Source organism: Oncorhynchus mykiss, chromosome 26 (genome assembly GCF_057628025.1).
Source record: "Oncorhynchus mykiss isolate SJ-2025 chromosome 26, ASM5762802v1, whole genome shotgun sequence".
Taxonomy (NCBI): Eukaryota; Metazoa; Chordata; class Actinopteri; order Salmoniformes; family Salmonidae; genus Oncorhynchus; species Oncorhynchus mykiss.
In genome coordinates this window covers 49,187,049-49,211,105 of record NC_143047.1, presented here as the reverse complement: position 1 = coordinate 49,211,105, position 24,057 = coordinate 49,187,049, and the positions used below count along the sequence as shown (strand labels likewise).

General features: G+C 45.8%; 1 protein-coding gene across 9 annotated transcripts in view; it reads right to left on the bottom strand.

The window, feature by feature from the left end:
• The window catches only part of abcc12 (ATP binding cassette subfamily C member 12), a 229,730-nt gene that overhangs the window by 83,780 nt on the left and 121,893 nt on the right, over positions 1-24,057 (bottom strand). For all 9 annotated transcript variants that reach the window (XM_090223368.1, XM_090223367.1, XM_090223366.1 and 6 more), the window contains 10 exons: positions 21,640-21,747; positions 20,952-21,200; positions 19,858-19,929; positions 19,541-19,665; positions 13,248-13,320; positions 11,960-12,163; positions 6,108-6,233; positions 5,239-5,332; positions 4,902-4,970; positions 4,054-4,143 (listed from right to left, as the gene is read on the bottom strand). In XM_090223368.1, the coding sequence (XP_090079494.1) occupies positions 4,054-4,143; positions 4,902-4,970; positions 5,239-5,332; positions 6,108-6,233; positions 11,960-12,163; positions 13,248-13,320; positions 19,541-19,665; positions 19,858-19,929; positions 20,952-21,200; positions 21,640-21,747 (1,210 nt within the window). The remainder of the gene's footprint in view (positions 1-4,053; positions 4,144-4,901; positions 4,971-5,238; positions 5,333-6,107; positions 6,234-11,959; positions 12,164-13,247; positions 13,321-19,540; positions 19,666-19,857; positions 19,930-20,951; positions 21,201-21,639; positions 21,748-24,057) is intronic.

Sequence of the window (24,057 nt, the reverse complement as noted above, 5' to 3'; positions counted from 1 at the left end):
GAGGAGAGAAAATATGAGAGACCAGAGGAGAGAGGAGAGACCAGATGAGAGAGGAGAGACCAGATGAGAGAGGAGAGACCAGAGGAGAGAAAATATGAGACCAGAGACCAGACAAGAGACGAGAGGAGAGAAAAGATGAGAGATCAGAGACAATTGTAAATGAGAACTTGTTCTTAACTAGCTTACCTGGTTAAATAAAGGAGAAAAAAAAACAAGAAAAAATATCAAGAGGAGAGACCAGAGGAGAGAGGAGAGGAGAGACCAGAGGGGAGAGGAGAGGAGAGACCAGAGGAGAGACTAGAGGAGAGACCAGAGGGGAGAGGAGAGGAGAGACCAGAGGAGAGACTAGAGGAGAGACCAGAGGGGAGAGGAGAGGAGAGACCAGAGGAGAGACTAGAGGAGAGACCAGAGGAGAGAGGAGAGGAGAGACCAGAGGAGAGGCCAGAGGAGAGAGGAGAGGAGAGACCAGAGGAGAAAGGAGAGACCAGAGGAGAGACCAGAGGAGAGAGGAGAGGAGAGACCAGAGGGGAGAGGAGAGGGGAGACCAGAGGAGAGGCCAGAGGAGAGAGGAGAGGAGAGACCAGAGGAGAAAGGAGAGACCAGAGGAGAGACCAGTGGAGAGACCAGAGGAGAGACCAGAGGGGAGAGGAGAGGGGAGACCAGAGGAGAGGCCAGAGGAGAGAGGAGAGGAGAGACCAGAGGAGCAAGGAGAGACCAGAGGAGAGACCAGTGGAGAGACCAGAGGAGAGACCAGAGGGGAGAGGAGAGGGGAGACCAGAGGAGAGGCCAGAGGGGAGAGGAGAGGGGAGACCAGAGGAGAGGCCAGAGGAGAGAGGAGAGGAGAGACCAGAGGAGAGACCAGAGGGGAGAGGAGAGGGGAGACCAGAGGAGAAAGGAGAGGAGAGACCAGAGGAGAGACCAGTGGAGAGACCAGAGGAGAGAGGGGAGACCAGAGGAGAGAGGAGACCAGAGGAGAGAGGAGAGGAGAGACCAGAGGAGAGACCAGTGGAGAGACCAGAGGAGAGAGGAGAGACCAGAGGGGAGAGGAGAGGAGAGACCAGAGGGGAGAGGAGAGGGGAGACCAGAGGAGAGACCAGAGGGGAGAGGAGAGACCAGAGGAGAGACCAGAGGAGAGGCCAGAGGAGAGAGGAGAGGAGAGACCAGAGGAGAGAGGAGAGACCAGATGGGAGAGGAGAGACCAGAGGAGAGACCAGAGGAGAGAGGAGAGGAGAGACCAGAGGAGAGAGGAGAGACCAGATGGGAGAGGAGAGACCAGAGGAGAGACCAGATGAGAGAGGAGAGACCAGATGGGAGAGGAGAGACCAGAGGGGAGAGGAGAGGGGAGACCAGAGGGGAGAGGAGAGACCAGAGGAGAGGCCAGAGGAGAGAGGAGAGGAGAGACCAGAGGAGAAAGGAGAGACCAGAGGAGAGACCAGTGGAGAGACCAGAGGAGAGAGGTGAGACTAGAGGAGAGACCAGAGGAGAGAGGTGAGACTAGAGGAGAGACCAGAGGAGAGACCAGAGGAGAGGCCAGAGGAGAGAGGAGAGGAGAGACCAGAGGAGAAAGGAGAGACCAGAGGAGAGACCAGAGGAGAGACCAGGGGAGAGAGGAGGGACTTGAGGAGAGACCAGAGGAGACACAAGAGGAGAGACCAGAGGAGAGACCAGAGGAGACACAAGAGGAGAGACTAGAGGAGAGACCAGAGGAGACACCAGAGGAGAGACCAGAGGGGAGAGGAGAGGGGAGACCAGAGGAGAGGCCAGAGGAGAGAGGAGAGGAGAGACCAGAGGAGAAAGGAGAGACCAGAGGAGAGACCAGTGGAGAGACCAGAGGAGAGAGGTGAGACTAGAGGAGAGACCAGAGGAGAGACCAGGGGAGAGAGGAGGGACTAGAGGAGAGACCAGAGGAGACACAAGAGGAGAGACCAGAGGAGAGACCAGAGGAGACACAAGAGGAGAGACTAGAGGAGAGACCAGAGGAGACACCAGAGGAGAGACCAGAGACAAGAGGAGACACCAGAGGAGAGGGGAGAGGGGAGACCAGAGGAGAGACTAGAGGAGAGACCAGAGGGGAGAGGAGAGGAGAGACCAGAGGAGAGACTAGAGGAGAGACCAGAGGGGAGAGGAGAGGAGAGACCAGAGGAGAGACTAGAGGAGAGACCAGAGGGGAGAGGAGAGGAGAGACCAGAGGAGAGACTAGAGGAGAGACCAGAGGAGAGAGGAGAGGAGAGACCAGAGGAGAGGCCAGAGGAGAGAGGAGAGGAGAGACCAGAGGAGAAAGGAGAGACCAGAGGAGAGACCAGAGGAGAGAGGAGAGGAGAGACCAGAGGGGAGAGGAGAGGGGAGACCAGAGGAGAGGCCAGAGGAGAGAGGAGAGGAGAGACCAGAGGAGAAAGGAGAGACCAGAGGAGAGACCAGTGGAGAGACCAGAGGAGAGACCAGAGGGGAGAGGAGAGGGGAGACCAGAGGAGAGGCCAGAGGAGAGAGGAGAGGAGAGACCAGAGGAGAAAGGAGAGACCAGAGGAGAGACCAGTGGAGAGACCAGAGGAGAGACCAGAGGGGAGAGGAGAGGGGAGACCAGAGGAGAGGCCAGAGGGGAGAGGAGAGGGGAGACCAGAGGAGAGGCCAGAGGAGAGAGGAGAGGAGAGACCAGAGGAGAGACCAGAGGGGAGAGGAGAGGGGAGACCAGAGGAGAAAGGAGAGGAGAGACCAGAGGAGAGACCAGTGGAGAGACCAGAGGAGAGAGGGGAGACCAGAGGAGAGAGGAGACCAGAGGAGAGAGGAGAGGAGAGACCAGAGGAGAGACCAGTGGAGAGACCAGAGGAGAGAGGAGAGACCAGAGGGGAGAGGAGAGGAGAGACCAGAGGGGAGAGGAGAGGGGAGACCAGAGGAGAGACCAGAGGGGAGAGGAGAGACCAGAGGAGAGACCAGAGGAGAGGCCAGAGGAGAGAGGAGAGGAGAGACCAGAGGAGAGAGGAGAGACCAGATGGGAGAGGAGAGACCAGATGGGAGAGGAGAGACCAGAGGAGAGACCAGAGGAGAGAGGAGAGGAGAGACCAGAGGAGAGAGGAGAGACCAGATGGGAGAGGAGAGACCAGAGGAGAGACCAGATGAGAGAGGAGAGACCAGATGGGAGAGGAGAGACCAGAGGGGAGAGGAGAGGGGAGACCAGAGGGGAGAGGAGAGACCAGAGGAGAGGCCAGAGGAGAGAGGAGAGGAGAGACCAGAGGAGAAAGGAGAGACCAGAGGAGAGACCAGTGGAGAGACCAGAGGAGAGAGGTGAGACTAGAGGAGAGACCAGAGGAGAGAGGTGAGACTAGAGGAGAGACCAGAGGAGAGACCAGAGGAGAGGCCAGAGGAGAGAGGAGAGGAGAGACCAGAGGAGAAAGGAGAGACCAGAGGAGAGACCAGAGGAGAGACCAGGGGAGAGAGGAGGGACTTGAGGAGAGACCAGAGGAGACACAAGAGGAGAGACCAGAGGAGAAACCAGAGGAGACACAAGAGGAGAGACTAGAGGAGAGACCAGAGGAGACACCAGAGGAGAGACCAGAGACAAGAGGAGACACCAGAGGAGAGGGGAGAGGGGAGACCAGAGGAGAAACCAGAGAGAGGAGAGACCAGAGGAGACACCAGAGGAGAGAGGAGAGGGGAGACCAGAGAAGAGACCAGTGGAGAGACCAGAGGAGAAACCATAGGAGAGACCAGAGGAGAGAGGAGAGACCATACAAGAGACCAGAGGAGAGAGGAGAGACCAGAGAAGAGAGGAGAGACCAGGGGAGAGAGCAGATTCCAGGGGAGAGAGGAAAGACCAGAGGAGAGAGGAGAGAGGAGAGACCATACAAGAGACCAGAGGAGAGACCAGAGGGGAGAGGAGAGACCATACAAGAGACCAGAGGAGAGAGGAGAGACTAGAGGAGAAAGGAGAGACCATACAAGATACCAGAGGAGAGACCAGAGGAGAGAGGAGAGACCTAACCTCCTGCAGCTTTACAGTACTGGTGGTAGGTCAGGGTTAAGGTTCAGAGTGTGGTGTGTGTAAGGTGTGTTGCTAACCTCCTGCAGCTTTACAGTACTGGTGGTAGGTCCTCCAGGCAACAGAACCCTCCTGAGAACCCTCCTGAGTCACCAGTTGGTCCTTAGACTCTACCAGACAACAACAACAACAACTATCAACAGACAACATCATCAACAACAACCATAATAAACAACAACAACAAATATCAACAGACATCAACAGCAACAGCAACAACAACAGCCATAATAAACAACAACAAACATCATGTTGATGGAATGAATTGATTTGTTAATTTAAAATGTCACACAGTGTACAGCCATAATAATACTGCTTGAGGACACACATCATGTTGGAATGTGAAGGATTGAAGGGCTAAAATTACAGCCATAATAATACTTCATGAGGATTGGAGGGCTAAAATTACAGCCATAATAATACTTCATGAGGATTGGAGGGCTAAAATTACAGCCATAATAATACTTCATGAGGATTGGAGGGCTGAAATTACAGCCATAATAATACTTCATGAGGATTGGAGGGCTAAAATTACAGCCATAATAATACTTCATGAGGATTGGAGGGCTAAAATTACAGCCATAATAATACTTCATGAGGATTGGAGGGCTGAAATTACAGCCATAATAATACTTCATGAGGATTGGAGGGCTAAAATTACAGCCATAATAATACTTCATGAGGATTGGAGGGCTAAAATTACAGCCATAATAATACTTCATGAGGATTGGAGGGCTAAAATTTCAGCCATAATAATACTTCATGAGGATTGGAGGGCTAAAATTACAGCCATAATAATACTTCATGAGGATTGGAGGGCTAAAATTACAGCCATAATAATACTTCATGAGGATTGGAGGGCTGAAATTACCGCTGACGTCACGTGATACCGATCGACTTCCTCCCGACTCGTCCGGTTTCTCATCAGACATGTCAAAAGCTGTCGGAGAGAAAAACAGACGAGACGTAAATCCCCAGTAATGACGCACAACAGGCCTTTTAACGCAGAGCTACATATAAAAATGTAGTGTATGAAACAAGACACGAGAACAAAAACCTTTTGTTTCCAATTGCATTTACATACAGGACGTGAGAACAGACCGTGTCTATGTTGAGATATGTATGGATCTCTAGTTTATCATACATACAGGATGTGTCAACAGACCGTGTCTATGTTGAGATATGTATGGATCTCTAGCTTATCAAACCTGGGTTAGCTAGTCCTTTTCCCTTGTGATCATCCAGGTCCTTCTCCTTCGTGTCGATGGGGTCTGGTTGTGTCGGCTGCTCCTCAGGTTGTTCCTAACGTACAGGATTAAGTGATATACATTAATAATGTGGGAGAAATATATTTATCTCTCGAGAGTCTTGACAATACAGTATACGACTGTGTATTTGATGTTTTGTGTGGAAAACCCAGGAAGAGAAGTGGCAGCATGTGCAACAGCTAATGGGGATCCTAATAAACTAGACTAAAACATGATATCTCGACTGGGCATAGTCTCCTTCAGGTGTACCGATCCTAATAAACTAGACTAAAACATGATATCTAGACTGGACATAGTCTCCTTCAGGAGGACTGATCCTAATAAACTAGACTAAAACATGATATCTAGACTGGGCATAGTCTCCTTCAGGTGTACCGATCCTAATAAACTAGACTAAAACATGATATCTAGACTGGACATAGTCTCCTTCAGGAGGACTGATCCTAATGAACTAGACTAAAACATGATATCTAGACTGGACATAGTCTCCTCTGGATGGAGTGATCCTAACGATGTTCTTGGATAGTGATTGAATTTCACTTGTTGCCGTAGTCAATGAATAATTAAACATGACAGTTCCTCTTGGCTCCACCCTTACGGACTGTATCTATTGGCTCTGAAACCAGAGGTAGAGATGGATAACGGGAGATCCTACCTGTATCTATTGGCTCTGAAACCAGAGGTAGAGATGGATAACGGGAGATCTTACCTGTATCTATTGGCTCTGAAACCAGAGGTAGAGATGGATAACGGGAGATCTTACCTGTATCTATTGGCTCTGAAACCAGATGGATAACGGGAGATCTTACCTGCATCTGGAAGTTGTTGATCATCTGTGCGTACCGGCCTTTAGCTTTCATCAGAGCTTTGTGTGTCCCTGCCTCCTTTATCTTTCCACTCTCCAACACCAGTATCTCATCACAGAACTCCAGATACTGATACACACAAAGACAGATAGAGAGGGGGAGGAAGAGAGAGAGAGAGGGGGGAAGAGAGAGAGAGAGAGAGAGAGAGAGAGATAGAGAGACAGAGAGAGAGAGAGAGAGAGAGAGAGACAGAGAGAGAGAGAGAGAGAGAGGGGAATAGTAACGTTAATAACTTGAGGAGGGGAGAGAGGATATCCCTGTCGGGTTCCTATTTCTGTTAGCATACTTTGGATAAAATAAAACCCTTTTATAATCCTTATGTGACTCAAAAGGGAATCAAACTTACAACTGAATCAACTGACCGAACTAAAATACATCTGAATCACAGACAGAGAAAGGGAAAGGACAGCCAAAATAAACAGTTACAGTGCCTTGCGAAAGTATTCGGCCCCCTTGAACTTTGCGACCTTTTGCCACATTTCAGGCTTCAAACATAAACATATAAAACTATTTTTTTGTGAAGAATCAACAACAAGTGGGACACAATCATGAAGTGGAACGACATTTATTGGATATTTCAAACTTTTTTAACAAATCAAAAACTGAAAATTGGGCGTGCAAAATTATTCAGCCCCCTTAAGTTAATACTTTGTAGCGCCACCTTTTGCTGCGATTACAGCTGTAAGTCGCTTGGGGTATGTCTCTATCAGTTTTGCACATCGAGAGACTGACATTTTTTCCCATTCCTCCTTGCAAAACTGCTCGAGCTCAGTGAGGTTGGATGGAGAGCATTTGTGAACAGCAGTTTCCAGTTCTTTCCACAGATTCTCGATTGGATTCAGGTCTGGACTTTGACTTGGCCATTCTAACACCTGGATGTTTATTTTTGAACCATTCCATTGTAGATTTTGCTTTATGTTTTGGATCATTGTCTTGTTGGAAGACAAATCTCCGTCCCAGTCTCAGGTCTTTTGCAGACTCCATCAGGTTTTCTTCCAGAATGATCCTGTATTTGGCTCCATCCATCTTCCCATCAATTTTAACCATCTTCCCTGTCCCTGCTGAAGAAAAGCAGGCCCAAACCATGATGCTGCCACCACCATGTTTGACAGTGGGGATGGTGTGTTCAGCTGTGTTGCTTTTACGCCAAACATAACGTTTTGCATTGTTGCCAAAAAGTTCAATTTTGGTTTCATCTGACCAGAGCACCTTCTTCCACATGTTTGGTGTGTCTCCCAGGTGGCTTGTGGCAAACTTTAAACGACACTTTTTATGGATATCTTTAAGAAATGGCTTTCTTCTTGCCACTCTTCCATAAAGGCCAGATTTGTGCAATATACGACTGATTGTTGTCCTATGGACAGAGTCTCCCACCTCAGCTGTAGATCTCTGCAGTTCATCCAGAGTGATCATGGGCCTCTTGGCTGCATCTCTGATCAGTCTTCTCCTTGTATGAGCTGAAAGTTTAGAGGGACGGCCAGGTCTTGGTAGATTTGCAGTGGTCTAATACTACTTCCATTTCAACATTATCGCTTGCACAGTGCTCCTTGGGATGTTTAAAGCTTGGGAAATCTTTTTGTATCCAAATCCGGCTTTAAACTTCTTCACAACAGTATCTCGGACCTGCCTGGTGTGTTCCTTGTTCTTCATGATGCTCTCTGCGCTTTTAACGGACCTCTGAGACTATCACAGTGCAGGTGCATTTATACAGAGACTTGATTACACACAGGTGGATTGTATTTATCATCATTAGTCATTTAGGTCAACATTGGATCATTCAGAGATCCTCACTGAACTTCTGGAGAGAGTTTGCTGCACTGAAAGTAAAGGGGCTGAATAATTTTGCACGCCCAATTTTTCAGTTTTTGATTTGTTAAAAAAGTTTGAAATATCCAATAAATGTCGTTCCACTTCATGATTGTGTCCCACTTGTTGTTGATTCTTCACAAAAAAATACAGTTTTATATGTTTATGTTTGAAGCCTGAAATGTGGCAAAAGGTCGCAAAGTTCAAGGGGGCCGAATACTTTCGCAAGGCACTGTATACCTTCAAATCAGTGGATTCAGCTATTTCAGCCACACTCGCTGCTGAGAGGTGTACAACATCGAGCACACAGCCATGCAATCTCCATAGACAAACAAATGCAGTAAAATAGCCTTACTGGAGAGCTCAGTGGCTTTCAACGTGGCACCGCCAATAGGATGCCACCTTTCCAACAAGTCAGTTCATAAAATTCCTGCCCTGCTAGAGCGGCCCCCGGCCAACTGGTAAGTGCTGTTATTGTGAAGTTGAAACGTCTAGGAGCAACAACGGCTCGACCGTGAAGTGGTAGGCCACACAAGCTCACAGAACTGGACCGCCGAGTGCTGAAGTGCATTGCGCGTAAAAAGCACCTGTCCTCGGTTGCAACACTCACTACTGAGTTACAAACTGCCTCTGGAAGCAACGTCAGCACAATAACTGTTCGTCGGGAGCTTCATGAAATGGGTTTCCGTGGCCGAGCAGCCGATTGATTTTCAGCCCCTTAGTTCCAGTGAAGGGAAATCTTAATGCTACAGACATTCTAGACCGGATTTTCCACAAACATAAAACGTTGTATCCAGGACAAAAATAGAATTACTTTGCCACATCAGTTTTTGCAGTATTAGTTTGGTGCCTTGTTGCAAACAGGATGCATGTTTAGGAATATTTGTTATTCTGTACAGGCTTCCTTCTTTTCACTCTGTCATTTAGGTTAGTATTCTGGAGTAACTACAATGTTGTTGATCCATCCTCAGTTCTCTCCTATCACAGCCATGAAACTCTGTAACTGTTTTAAAGTCACCATTGGTGACTGAGCGGTTTCCTTCCTCTCAGGCAACTGAGTTAGGAAGGATGCCTGTATCTTCTTAGTGACTGGGTGTATTGATACACCATCCAAAGTTAGGAAGGGTGCCTGTATCTTCGTAGTGACTGGGTGTATTGATACACCATCCAAAGTTAGGAAGGGTGCCTGTATCTTCGTAGTGACTGGGTGTATTGATACACCATCCAAAGTTAGGAAGGGTGCCTATATCTTCGTAGTGACTGGGTGTATTGATACCATCCATCCAAAGTTAGGAAGGGTGCCTGTATCTTCGTAGTGACTGGGTGTATTGATACACCATCCAAAGTTAGGAAGGGTGACTGTATCTTCGTAGTGACTGGGTGTATTGATACACCATCCAAAGTTAGGGAGGGTGCCTGTATCTTCGTAGTGACTGGGTGTATTGATACACCATCCAAAGTTAGGAAGGGTGACTGTATCTTCGTAGTGACTGGGTGTATTGATACACCATCCAAAGTTAGGGAGGGTGCCTGTATCTTCGTAGTGACTGGGTGTATTGATACACCATCCAAAGTTAGGGAGGGTGCCTGTATCTTCGTAGTGACTGGGTGTATTGATACACCATCCAAAGTTAGGGAGGGTGCCTGTAGCTTCGTAGTGACTGGGTGTATTGATACACCATCCAAAGTTAGGAAGGGTGACTGTATCTTCGTAGTGACTGGGTGTATTGATACACCATCCAAAGTTAGGAAGGGTGCCTGTATCTTCGTAGTGACTGGGTGTATTGATACACCATCCAAAGTTAGGAAGGGTGCCTGTATCTTCGTAGTGACTGGGTGTATTGATACACCATCCAAAGTTAGGAAGGGTGCCTGTATCTTCGTAGTGACTGGGTGTATTGATACACCATCCAAAGTTAGGAAGGGTGACTGTATCTTCGTAGTGACTGGGTGTATTGATACACCATCCAAAGTTAGGGAGGGTGCCTGTATCTTCGTAGTGACTGGGTGTATTGATACACCATCCAAAGTTAGGAAGGGTGCCTGTATCTTCGTAGTGACTGGGTGTATTGATACACCATCCAAAGTTAGGAAGGGTGCCTGTATCTTCGTAGTGACTGGGTGTATTGATACACCATCCAAAGTTAGGAAGGGTGCCTGTATCTTCGTAGTGACTGGGTGTATTGATACACCATCCAAAGTTAGGAAGGGTGACTGTATCTTCGTAGTGACTGGGTGTATTGATACACCATCCAAAGTGTAATTAATAACTTCACCATGATCAAAGGGAGATTCAATGTCTGCTTTTTTGATTTTTTATCCATCTACCAATAGGTGACGTTCTCCACGAGGCATTGGAAAAACTACCTGTTCTTTGTGATTGAATCTAGGTTTGAAATTCAGGGACCTGGCGGATAATTGCATGTGTGGGGTATGGAGATGAGCTAGTCATTTATTTCGCACACATAGAGTCCATGCAATTTATTATGTGATTTGTTAAGTTCATTTTGTACTCCTGAATTTATTTAGACTTGCCATAACAAAGGGGTTGAAAACTTATTGACTCAAGACATTTCAATTTTAATTTATAATTAATTAGTACAAATTCAGAAAAAAACATAATTCTACTTTGATATTATGGGATATTGTGTGTAGGCCAGTAACAAACAAGCTAAATTTATTTATATTTTAAATTCAGGCTGTAAAAAGTCAAGTTAACCAAATACTGTATCCACCCGGACTGTCTGCATTGACCCTTTTTGTACTAACTCTTGTCTCATCACATACACTGCTGCTACTGTTTATTATCTATCCTGCTTAGTCACTTTATCTCTACCTATATGTACATATCTACCTCAACTACCTCGTACCACTACACATTGACTCAGTACTGGTACTTCCTGTATATAGCCAAGTTAATACCTCGTACCCCTGCACATTGACTCAGTACTGGTACTTCCTGTATATAGCCAAGTTAATACCTCGTACCCCTGCACATTGACTCAGTACTGGTACTTCCTGTATATAGCCATGTTATTACCTCGTACCCCTGAACATTGACTCAGTACTGGTACCCAGTGTATATAGCCATGTTATTACCTGGTACTTCCTGTATATAGCCATGTTATTTCCTCGTACCCCTGAACAGTGACTCAGTACTGGTACCCAGTGTATATAGATAGCCATGTTATTACCTCGTACCACTGAACATTGACTCAGTACTGGTAGCCAGTGTATATAGCCATGTTATTACCTCGTACCCCTGCACATTGACTCAGTACTGGTACCCAGTGTATACAGCCATGTTATGACCTCGTACCCCTGCACATTGACTCAGTACAGGTACCCAGTGTATACAGCCATGTTATGACCTCGTACCCCTGCACATTGACTCAGTACTGGTACCCAGTGTATACAGCCATGTTATGACCTCGTACCCCTGCACATTGACTCAGTACTGGTACCCAGTGTATACAGCCATGTTATCGTTATTCATTGTGGATTTATTCCTCGTGTCATTATCTTCTATAATTTTCTAAAAATGTTTTCTGAATAGTTGGGAAGTCAGCATTTCACTGTTAGTCTACCCTGTTGTTTTACGAAGCATGTGACCAATACATTGGATTGGATTGGTTCTCCACCCTGTTGTTAGGGAGTTTCTGGAGGCAAAACTCTGGATATTTTTTTATTCCTCCCATTTTTTTCCATAAATCCTGGTCGAAGGATTCCCAGGTGAAAGATTCCCGCTCCTTATTCTCTCCTATATTTCCACCGAGAATCCTTCCAGAACAGAAACTCTGAAAATAACCTGTGAACTCTGGGAGAAGTTTTTGCAACCCTAGGTTCTGAACACACCCAAGAGTGACAAGGCTACAAGGTCTTTAAATTATATAAAGACAAAGACGCAATTAAAGACTGCACATTGCTAAACGAGTGAGATAATCAAGGGAAACGTAACTGTAAGCTCGTAACCAGCAGTGACTCCCTACCTGTAGTTGATGGGTGACCAGGATAATACTCTTCCCCTTCAGGGTCTTCTTGATACACTCCTCAAAGATGTGTTTCCCTACGTGGGCGTCCACCGCAGACAGAGGGTCGTCCAGCAGGATGATGTCTTTGTTGGAGTAGACCGCTCTGGCCAGACTGATCCTCTGCTTCTGACCCCCAGACAGGTTCAGGCCTCGCTCACCTATCTACAGAACCAGCAATACAACCCAGTCAGAACAGAACAGGTTCAGACATCACTCACCTATCTACAGAACCAGCAATACAACCCAGTCAGAACAGAACAGGTTCAGACATCACTCACCTATCTACAGGACCTCATATATATAATAGACTTAAACAAGCTCTCTAGAATTCGGCCCTGTTCATCTATCTACAGAGAAACCCAGACACTACCGACTAGGTTTTGGCCCTGTTCATCTATCTACAGAGAAACCCAGACGCTACCGACTAGGTTTCGGAACCCTGTTCATCTATCTACAGAGAAAACCCAGTCGGTAGCATCCGGGTTCGGGCCCTGTTCATCTATCTACAGAGAAAACCCAGTCGGTAGCGTCCAGGTTTGGGCCCTGTTCATCTATCTACAGAGAAAACCCAGTCGGTAGCGTCCAGGTTTGGGCCCTGTTCATCTATCTACAGAGAAAACCCAGTCGGTAGCATCTGGGTTTGGGCCCTATTCATCTATCTACAGAGAAAACCTAGTTGGTAGCGTCAGGGTCTGGGCCCTGTTCATCTATCTACAGAGAAAACCCAGTCGGTAGCGTCTGGGTCTGGGCCCTGTTCATCTATCTACAGAGAAAACCCAGTCGGTAGCGTCTGGGTCTGGGCCCTGTTCATCTATCTACAGAGAAAACCCAGTCGGTAGCATCTGGGTCTGGGCCCTGTTCATCTATCTACAGAGAAAACCTAGTCGGTAACGTCTGGGTCTGGGCCCTGTTCATCTATCTACAGAGAAAACCCAGTCGGTAGCGTCCAGGTTCGGGCCCTGTTCATCTATCTACAGAGAAAACCCAGTCGGTAGCGTCCAGGTTCGGGCCCTGTTCATCTATCTACAGAGAAAACCCAGTCGGTAGCGTCCAGGTTCGGGCCCTGTTCATCTATCTACAGAGAAAACCCAGTCGGTAGCGTCTGGGTCTGGGCCCTGTTCATCTATCTACAGAGAAAACCCAGTCGGTAGCGTCCGGGTTCGGGTCGTTATTTGAAAGTCAAAAGACGTTCTGAGCTCAAGCATCAACTGAACGACTCAAACCCTGGATATACGTGAGCCCTTACCTCAGTTTTATCGCCATAGGGAAGAATAGCCAGATCTGGTATCAGGCTACAGGCACTGATGACTTTGTCATACCTTTACGAAATACAAAAATGTGCAATAATTATTAAGACATTAAGACATTCATTCATTCAGGAGAACAACATGGTTATCAGGGATTCATTCAGGAGAACAACATGGGTTATCAGGGATTCATTCATTCAGAGGAACAACATGGTTATCAGGGATTCATTCAGGAGAACAACATGATTATCAGGAATTCATTCATTCAGAAGAACAACATGGTTATCAGGGATTCATTCAGGAGAACAACATGGTTATCAGGGATTCATTCATTCTGGAGAACAACATGGTTATCAGGGATTCATTCATTCAGGAGAACAACATGGTTATCAGGGATTCATTCAGGAGAACAACATGATTATCAGGGATTCATTCAGGAGAACAACATGGTTTTCAGGGATTCATTCAGGAGAACAACATGGGTTATCAGGGATTCATTCATTCAGGAGAACAACATGGTTATCATGGATTCATTCATTCAGGAGAACAACATGGGTTATCTGGGATTCATTCAGGAGAACAACATGGTTATCAGGGATTCATTCAGGAGAACAACATGGGTTATCAGGGATTCATTCAGGAGAACAACATGGTTATCAGGGATTCATTAAGGAGAACAACATGGTAATTAGGGATTCATTCAGGAGAACAACGTGGTTATCCGGGATTCATTCTGGAGAACAACATGGGTTATCGGGGATTCATTCATTCAGGAGAACAACATGGGTTTTCAGGGATTCATTCAGGAGAACAACATGGGGTATCAGGGGTTAATTCATTCTGGAGAGCAACATGGTTATCAGGGATTCATTCATTCAGGAGAACAACATGGTTTTCAGGGATTCATTCATTCAGGAGAGCAACATGGGTTATCAGGGATTCATTCAGGAGAACAACATGGTTATCAGGGATTCATTCAGGAGAACAACATGGGTTATCGGGGATTCATTCATTCTGGAGAACAACATGGGTTATCAGGGATTCATTCAGGAGAACCACATGGGTTATCGGGGATTCATTCTCGAGAACCACATGGTTATCAGGGATTCATTCATTCTGGAGAACAACATGGGTTATCAGGGATTAATTCTGGAGAACAACATGGTTATCAGGGATTCATTCTGGAGAACAACATGGTTATCAGGGATTCATTCAGGAGAACAACATGGTTATCAGGGATTCATTTAGGAGAACAATATGGTTATCAGGGATCCATTCTGGAGAACAACATGGTTATCAGGGATCCATTCAGGAGAACAACATTATTATCAGGGATTCATTCTGGAGAACAACATGGTTATCAGGGATTCATTCAGGAGAACAACATGGTTATCAGGGATTCATTCAGGAGAACCACATGGGTTATCGGGGATTCATTCTCGAGAACAACATGGTTATCAGGGATTCATTCATTCTGGAGAACAACATGGGTTATCAGGGATTCATTCAGGAGAACCACATGGGTTATCGGGGATTCATTCTCGAGAACAACATGGTTATCAGGGATTCATTCATTCTGGAGAACAACATGGGTTATCAGGGATTCATTCTGGAGAACAAACTGGGTTATCAGGGATTCATTCAGGAGAACAGCATGGTCATCGTGGATTTATTCTGGTGAACAACATGGGTTATCAGGGATGTGATAACCCATGTTATAACATCTATGTGATGTTGCATGTTAGCACTCAGTTTCGATGGCAGTCTTGTTTGTTTGTTTGTTCGTTTGTTTGTTTAGTGTACTTCGTGTTTTTTGTCACTCTTTAAAAGTACGTATTCACACCACGCTGCTCTTTGGTCTCCTCACTATGACGATTGTGACAATTACCTGGCAGGTAAAGTAAAGGAGAACAGACCACAGTAACATTACCTGGCCAGGTAAAGTAAAGGAGAACAGACCACAGTAACATTACCTGGCCAGGTAAAGTAAAGGAGAACAGACCACAGTAACATTACCTGGCAGGTAAAGTAAAGGAGAACAGACCACAGTAACATTACCTGGCCAGGTAAAGTAAAGGAGAACAGACCACAGTAACATTACCTGGCCAGATAGAGTAAAGGAGAACAGACCACAGTAACATTACCTGGCCGGGTAAAGTAAAGGAGAACAGTAACAGTAACATTACCTGGCAGGTAAAGTAAAGGAGAACAGACCACAGTAACATTACCTGGCCAGGTAGAGGAGAACAGACCACAGTAACACTACCTGGCCAGGTAAAGTAAAGGAGAGCAGTAACAGTAACATTACCTGGCAGGTAAAGTAAAGGAGAACAGACCACAGTAACATTACCTGGCCAGGTAAAGGAGAACAGACCACAGTAACATTACCTGGCCAGGTAAAGTAAAGGAGAACAGACCACAGTAACATTATCTGGCCAGGTAAAGTAAAGGAGAACAGACCACAGTAACATTACCTGGCAGGTAAAGTAAAGGAGAACAGACCACAGTAACATTACCTGGCCAGGTAAAGTAAATGAGAACAGACCACAGTAACATTACCTGGCCAGGAAAAAGTAAAGGAGAACAGACCACAGTAACATTACCTGGCCAGGTAAAGTAAAGGAGAACAGACCATAGTAACATTACCTGGCAGGTAAAGTAAAGGAGAACAGACCACAGTAACATTACCTGGCAGGTAAAGTAAAGGAGAACAGACCACAGTAACATTACCTGGCCAGGTAAAGTAAAGGAGAACATACCACAGTAACATTACCTGGCAGGTAAAGTAAAGGAGAACAGACCACAGTAACATTACCTGGTCAGGTAAAGTAAAGGAGAACAGACCACAGTAACATTACCTGGCCAGGTAAAGTAAAGGAGAACAGACCAGAGTAACATTACCTGGTCAGGTAAAGTAAAGGAGAACAGACCATACTAACATTACCTGGCCAGGTAAAGTAAAGGAGAACAGACCACAGTAACATTACCTGGCAGGCAAAGTAAAGGAGAACAGACCACAGTAACATTACCTGGCCAGGTAAAGTAAAGGAGAACAGACCAGAGTAACATTACCTGGCCAGGTAAAGTAAAGGAGAACAGACCACAGTAACATTACCTGTCCAGGTAAAGTAAAGGAGAACAGACCAAAGTAACATTACCTGGCCAGGTAAAGAAAGGAGAACAGACCACAGTAACATTACCTGGCCAGGTAAAGTAACGGAGAACAGACCACAGTAACATTACCTGGCCAGGTACAGGAGAACAGACCACAGTAACATTACCTGGCCAGGTAAAGTAAAGGAGCACATTCCACAGTAACATTACCTGGCCAGGTAAAGTAAAGGAGAACAGACCACAGTAACATTACCTGGCCAGGTAAAGTAAAGGAGAACAGACCATAGTAACATTACCTGGCAGGTAAAGGAAAGGAGAACAGACCACAGTAACATTAACTGGCAGGTAAAGTAAAGGAGAACAGACCACAGTAACATTACCTGGCCAGGTAAAGTAAAGGAGAACAGACCACAGTAACATTACCTGGCCAGGTAAAATAAAGGAGAACAGACCATAGTAACATTACCTGGCCAGGTAAAGTAAAGGAGAACAGACCATAGTAACATTACCTGGCCATGTAAAGTAAAGGAGAACAGACCTGAGTAACATTACCTGGCCAGGTAAAGTAAAGGAGAACAGACCACAGTAACATTACCTGGCAGGTAAAGTAAAGGAGAACAGACCAGAGTAACATTACCTGGCCAGGTAAAGTAAAGGAGAACAGACCACAGTAACATTACCTGGCAGGTAAAGTAAAGGAGAACAGACCATAGTAACATTACCTGGCAGGTAAAGTAAAGGAGAACAGACCACAGTAACATTACCTGGCCAGGTAAAGTAAAGGAGAACAGACCACAGTAACATTACCTGGCAGGTAAAGTAAAGGAGAACAGACCACGGTAACATTACCTGGCAGGTAAAGTAAAGGAGAACAGACAACAGTAACATTACCTGGCAGGTAAAGTAAAGGAGAACATACCACAGTAACATTACCTGGCAGGTAAAGTAAAGGAGAACAGACCACAGTAACATTACCTGGCCAGGTAGAGGAGAGCAGACCACAGTAACATTACCTGGCCAGGTAAAGTAAAGGAGAACAGACCTGAGTAACATTACCTGGCCAGGTAAAGTAAAGGAGAACAGACCATAGTAACATTACCTGGCCAGGTAAAGTAAAGGAGAACAGACCACAATAACATTACCTGGCAGGTAAAGTAAAGGAGAACAGACCACAGTAACATTACCTGGCCAGGTAAAGTAAAGGAGAACAGACCACAGTAACATTACCTGGCCAGGTAAAGTAAAGGAGAACAGAAACAGTAACATTACCTGGCAGGTAAAGTAAAGGAGAACAGACCAGAGTAACATTTCCTGGCCAGGTAAAGTAAAGGAGAACAGACCAGAGTAACATTACCTGGTCAGGTAAAGTAAAGGAGAACAGACCACACTAACATTATCTGGCCAGGTAAAGTAAAGGAGAACAGACCACAGTAACATTACCTGGCAGGTAAAGTAAAGGAGAACAGACCACAGTAACATTACCTGGTCAGGTAAAGTAAAGGAGAACAGACCACAGTAACATTACCTGTCCAGATAAAATAAAGGAGAACAGACCACAGTAACATTACCTGGCCAGGTAAAGTAAAGGAGAACAGACCAGAGTAACATTACCTGGCCAGGTAAAGTAAAGGAGAACAGACCACAGTAACATTACCTGTCCAGGTAAAATAAAGGAGAACAGACCACAGTAACATTACCTGGCCAGGTAAAGTAAAGGAGAACAGACCACAGTAACATTACCTGGCCAGCTAAAGTAACGGAGAACAGACCAGAGTAACATTACCTGGCCAGGTACAGGAGAACAGACCACAGTAACATTACCTGGCCAGGTAAAGTAAAGGAGCACATTCCACAGTAACATTACCTGGCCAGGTAAAGTAAAGGAGAACAGACCACAGTAACATTACCTGGCCAGGTAAAGTAAAGGAGAACAGACCATAGTAACATTACCTGGCAGGTAAAGGAAAGGAGAACAGACCACAGTAACATTACCTGGCAGGTAAAGTAAAGGAGAACAGACCACAGTAACATTACCTGGCCAGGTAAAGTAAAGGAGAACAGACCACAGTAACATTACCTGGCCAGGTAAAATAAAGGAGAACAGACCATAGTAACATTACCTGGCCAGGTAAAGTAAAGGAGAACAGACCATAGTAACATTACCTGGCCATGTAAAGTAAAGGAGAACAGACCTGAGTAACATTACCTGGCCAGGTAAAGTAAAGGAGAACAGACCACAGTAACATTACCTGGCCAGGTAAAGTAAAGGAGAACAGACCACAGTAACATTACCTGGCCAGGTAAAGTAAAGGAGAACAGACCACAGTAACATTACCTGGCAGGTAAAGTAAAGGAGAACAGACCACAGCAACATTACCTGGCCAGGTAAAGTAAAGGAGAACAGACCACAGTAACATTACCTGGCCAGGTAAAGTAAAGGAGAACAGACCACAGTAACATTACCTGGCCAGGTAAAGTAAAGGAGAACAGACCACAGTAACATTACCTGGCCAGGTAAAGTAAAGGAGAACAGACCACAGTAACATTACCTGGCCAGGTACAGGAGAACAGACCTGAGTAACATTACCTGGCCAGGTAAAGTAAAGGAGAACAGACCACAGTAACATTACCTGGCCAGGTAAAGTAAAGGAGAACAGACCACAGCAACATTACCTGGCCAGGTAAAGTAAAGGAGAACAGACCAGAGTAACATTACCTGGCCAGGTAAAGTAAAGGAGAACAGACCACAGTAACATTACCTGGCCAGGTACAGGAGAACAGACCACAGTAACATTACCTGGCCAGGTACAGGAGAACAGACCAGAGTAACATTACCTGGCCAGGTAAAGTAAAGGAGAACAGACCACAGTAACATTACCTGGCCAGGTAAAGTAAAGGAGAACAGACCACAGTAACATTACCTGGCCAGGTAAAGTAAAGGAGAACAGACCACAGTAACATTACCTGGCCAGGTAAAGTAAAGGAGAACAGACCACAGTAACATTACCTGGCAGGTAAAGTAAAGGAGAACAGACCATAGTAACATTACCTGGCCAGGTAAAGTAAAGGAGAACAGACCACAGTAACATTACCTGGCCCAGGTAAAGTAAAGGAGAACAGACCACAGTAACATTACCTGGCCAGGTAAAGTATAGGAGAACAGTAACAGTAACACTACCTGGTCTGGTTGAAGGGTTCCCCCATCAAGATATTGTCTTGGACCGTACCGTGGAAGATCCAGGCCTGCTGGGAAACGTAGGCAAAGTCTCCGTCTGCTGTGACTAAACCATGGTGCAGGTGCATCTGGGGAACATATCACGCAACGCAAAACATTACTCAATACACTTTTCTGGAAGAATCTTTGGATGAGACCATTCATTTGACCATGTCTGCCAATTTTCAGTCATAGTGATGCCTTTATTCAACGTGGCATGTATTGTTTGTATACGTGAACATTTAACTGTGGTAAGTGGTAACAAACACTTTGAAGCAAACCTGTTCTAAGATGCTCGATATCAGCGATGTCTTCCCACTTCCCACGTTGCCACAGATACCAAGCAGGTTTCCCTAAAAAGGCAAACAGTCATCAGTAATCAATCACATAACTCCGACCACTGCTTACTTCATCTAACTCCGACCGCTGCTTACCTCATCTAATTCTGACCCCTGCTTACCTCATCTAACTCTGACCCCTGCTTACCTCATCTAACTCTGACCCCTGCTTACCTCATCTAACTCTGACCCCTGCTTACCTCATCTAACTCTGACCCCTGCTTACCTCATCTAACTCCGACCCCTGCTTACCTCATCTAACTCTGACCCCTGCTTACCTCATCTAACTCCGACCCCTGCTAATCCCACTGAACTCTGACCCCTGCTTACCCCATCTTAACTCTGACCCCTGCTTACCTCATCTAACTCTGACCCCTGCTTACCTCATCTAACTCTGACCCCTGCTTAACCTATATTAACTCCGACCCCTGCTAATTCCACCGAACTCTGACCCCTGCTTAACCCATCTAACTCTGACCCCTGCTTACCCCATCTAACTCTGACCCGTGCTTACCACATCTAACTCTGACCCCTGCTTACCCCATCTTAACTCTGACCCCTGCTTACCTCATCTAACTCTGACCCCTGCTTAACCTATATTAACTCTGACCCCTGCTTACCTCATCTAACTCTGACCCCTGCTTACCTCATCTTAACTCTGACCCCTGCTTACCTTATCTTAACTCTGACCCCTGCTTACCCCACCTAACCCAGACCGCACTCACCCCATCTCACCCAATCAAAAGCCCTATCTAACCCAGACCCCATCTCACCCAATCAAAAGCTCTATCTAACCCAGACCCCAATCACCCCATCTAACCCAATCAAAAGCCCTATCTAACCCAGACCCCACTCACCCCATCTCACCCAATCAAAAGCCCTATCTAACCCAGACCCCGCTCACCCCATCTCACCCAATCAAAAGCCCCATCTAACCCAGATCCCACTCACCCCATCTAACCCAATCAAAAGCCCTATCTAACCCAGACCTCATCTCACCCAATCATAAGCCCTATCTAACCCTAACCAGCACCTACCTTAGGCAGGTTGAAGGAGATGTTTCTCAGAGTGGGCTTGGCCTCGGTCTTGCCCGGTGTGTGAGTCCCATTCTGGCCCTGTGGTTCCACCTTCCCTCCGTTCAGAGAGGCTGTGGTGCCTGGTGCCGTAGTGGTTGTCTGTCCTTCAGGCCTGGCCCAGGTGAATGTTGCCTTCTCCATGACCAGGGCCGAGGAGGACCCGTGTCTCTGGACCAGGTACGAGTCTGGGTTCTGTGTCATCAGCAGTTTCTACACACACACACACACAGAGTGGACACGCACACGCACACACACATACACCCCCACACACACACCCCCCCACACACACACACACAGAGAGTAGACAGGCAAACACACATACACAACCCCCCCCCCCCCCACACACACACACACACACACACAGAGTGGACACACACACGCACGCACGCACACACACATACACCCCCCCCCCCCCCCCACACACACACACACACACACACAGAGAGTGGACACGCACACACACATACATACACACACACAGTAAACATACACACACACAGTAAACACACACACACAGTAAACACACAGAGCTTATCTTCATGCTACAAAGAGACTGATAACAGAAATGCTTAGGACACATGTGCTTCATGATATACAGTAAGAGGATGAAGTTGATGATTGATAATGTTTTAAAGGAGAGGAGGCTCACCTTTAGCCGGGCTAGCGATACCAGTCCCTCGGCTATGGCTTTGACAGAGAATGGCAGCAAACCCAGGGAGAACCGCATGGAGTTAAAGATGGCGATTGTGGTAAAAGCCTGGTAAAAACAAGATGGCGATTAGGGTAACAGCCTGGTAAAAACAAGATGGCGATTAGGGTAACAGCCTGGTAAAAACAAGACGGGGATTAGGGTAACAGCCTGGTAAAAACAAGATGGCGATTAGGGTAACAGCCTGGTAACAGCCTGGTAAAAACAAGATGGCGATTAGGGTAAGAGCCTGGTAAAAACAAGATGGCGATTAGGGTAACAGCCTGGTAAAAACAAGATGGCGATTAGGGTAACAGCCTGGTAAAAACAAGATGGCGATTAGGGTAACAGCCTGGTAAAAACAAGATGGCGATTAGGGTAACAGCCTGGTAAAAACAAGATGGCGATTAGGGTAACAGCCTGGTAAAAACAAGATGGCGATTAAAGTAACAGCCTGGTAAAAACAAGATGGCGATTAGGGTAACAGCCTGGTAAAAACAAGATGGCGATTAGGGTAACAGCCTGGTAAAAACAAGATGGCGATTAGGGTAACAGCCTGGTAAAAACAAGATGACGATTAGGGTAACAGCCTGGTAAAAACAAGATGGCGATTAGGTATTAGGTCTAGGTACTAGGACCAGGTATTAGGTCTAGGTATTAGGACCAGGTATTAGGTCTAGGTATTAGGACCAGGTATTAGGACCAGGTATTAGGACTAGGTATTAGGACTAGGTGTTAGGTCTAGGTATTAGGACTAGGTATTAGGACTGGGTATTAGGTCTAGGTATTAGGACTAGGTATTAGGACTAGGACTAGGTATTAGGTCTAGGTATTAGGTATAGGTATTAGGACTAGGACTATGTATTAGGACTAGGTATTATGACTAGGTATTAGGACTAGGTATTAGGACTAGGTATTAGGTCTAGGTATTAGGACTAGGCATTAGGTCTAGGTATTTGGACTAGGTATTAGGACTAGGACTAGGTATTAGGTCTAGGTATTAGGACCAGGTATTAGGACTAGGTATTAGGACTAGGTATTAGGTCTAGGTATTAGGACTAGGTATTAGGTCTAGGTATTAGGACTAGGTATTAGGACTAGGACTAGGTATTAGGTCTAGGTATTAGGTCTAGGTATTAGGACTAGGACTATGTATTAGGACTAGGTATTAGGACAAGGTATTAGGACTAGGTATTAGGACTAGGTATTAGGTCTAGGTATTAGGACTAGGCATTAGGTCTAGGTATTTGGACTAGGTATTAGGACTAGGACTAGGTATTGGGACTAGGTATTAGTACTAGGTATTAGGACTAGGTATTAGGACTAGATATTAGGTCTAGGTATTAGGTCTAGGTATTAGGTCTAGGTATTAGGACTTGGTATTAGGTCTAGGTATTAGGACTAGGACTAGGTATTAGGACTAAGTATTAGGACTAGGTATTAGGTCTAGGTATTAGGTCTAGGTATTAGGTCTAGGTGTTAGAACCAGGTATTAGGACTAGGTATTAGGACTAGGTATTAGGACTAGGTATTAGGTCTAGGTATTAGGTCTAGGTATTAGAACTAGGCATTAGGACTAGGTATTAGGACTAGGTATTAGGACTAGGTATTAGGATTAGGTATTAGGACTAGGTATTAGGACTAGGTATTAGGACTAGGTATTAGGACTAGGTATTAGGATTAGGTATTAGGACTAGGTATTAGGACTAGGTATTAGGGCAAGGTATTAGGACTAGGACTAGGTATTAGAACCAGGTATTAGGACTAGGTATTAGGACTAGGTATTAGGACTAGGTATTAGGTCTAGGTATTAGGTCTAGGTATTAGGACTAGGTATTAGGACTAGGTATTAGGACTAGGTATTAGGACTAAGTATTAGGTCTAGGTATTAGGACTAGGTATTAGGACTAGGTATTAGGACCAGGTATTAGGTCTAGGTATTAGGACTAGGTATTAGGACTAGGTATTAGGACCAGGTATTAGGTCTAGGTATTAGGACTAGGTATTAGGACTAGGTCTAGGTATTAGGACTAGGTATTAGGACTAGGCATTAGGACTAGGCATTAGGACTAGGACTAGATATTAGGATTAGGTATTAGGACTAGGTCTAGGTATTAGGTCTAGGTATTAGGTCTAGGTATTAGGACTAGGTATTAGGACAAGGACTATGTATTAGGACTAGGTATTTGTCTAGGTATTAGGACTAGATATTAGGTCTAGGTATTAGGACCAGGTATTTGTCTAGGTATTAGGACTAGGTATTAGGACTAGATATTAGATCTATGTATTAGGACCAGGTATTAGGACTAGGTATTAGGACTAAATATTAGGACTAGGTCTAGGTATTAGGACTAGGTATTAGGACTAGGTATTAGGTCT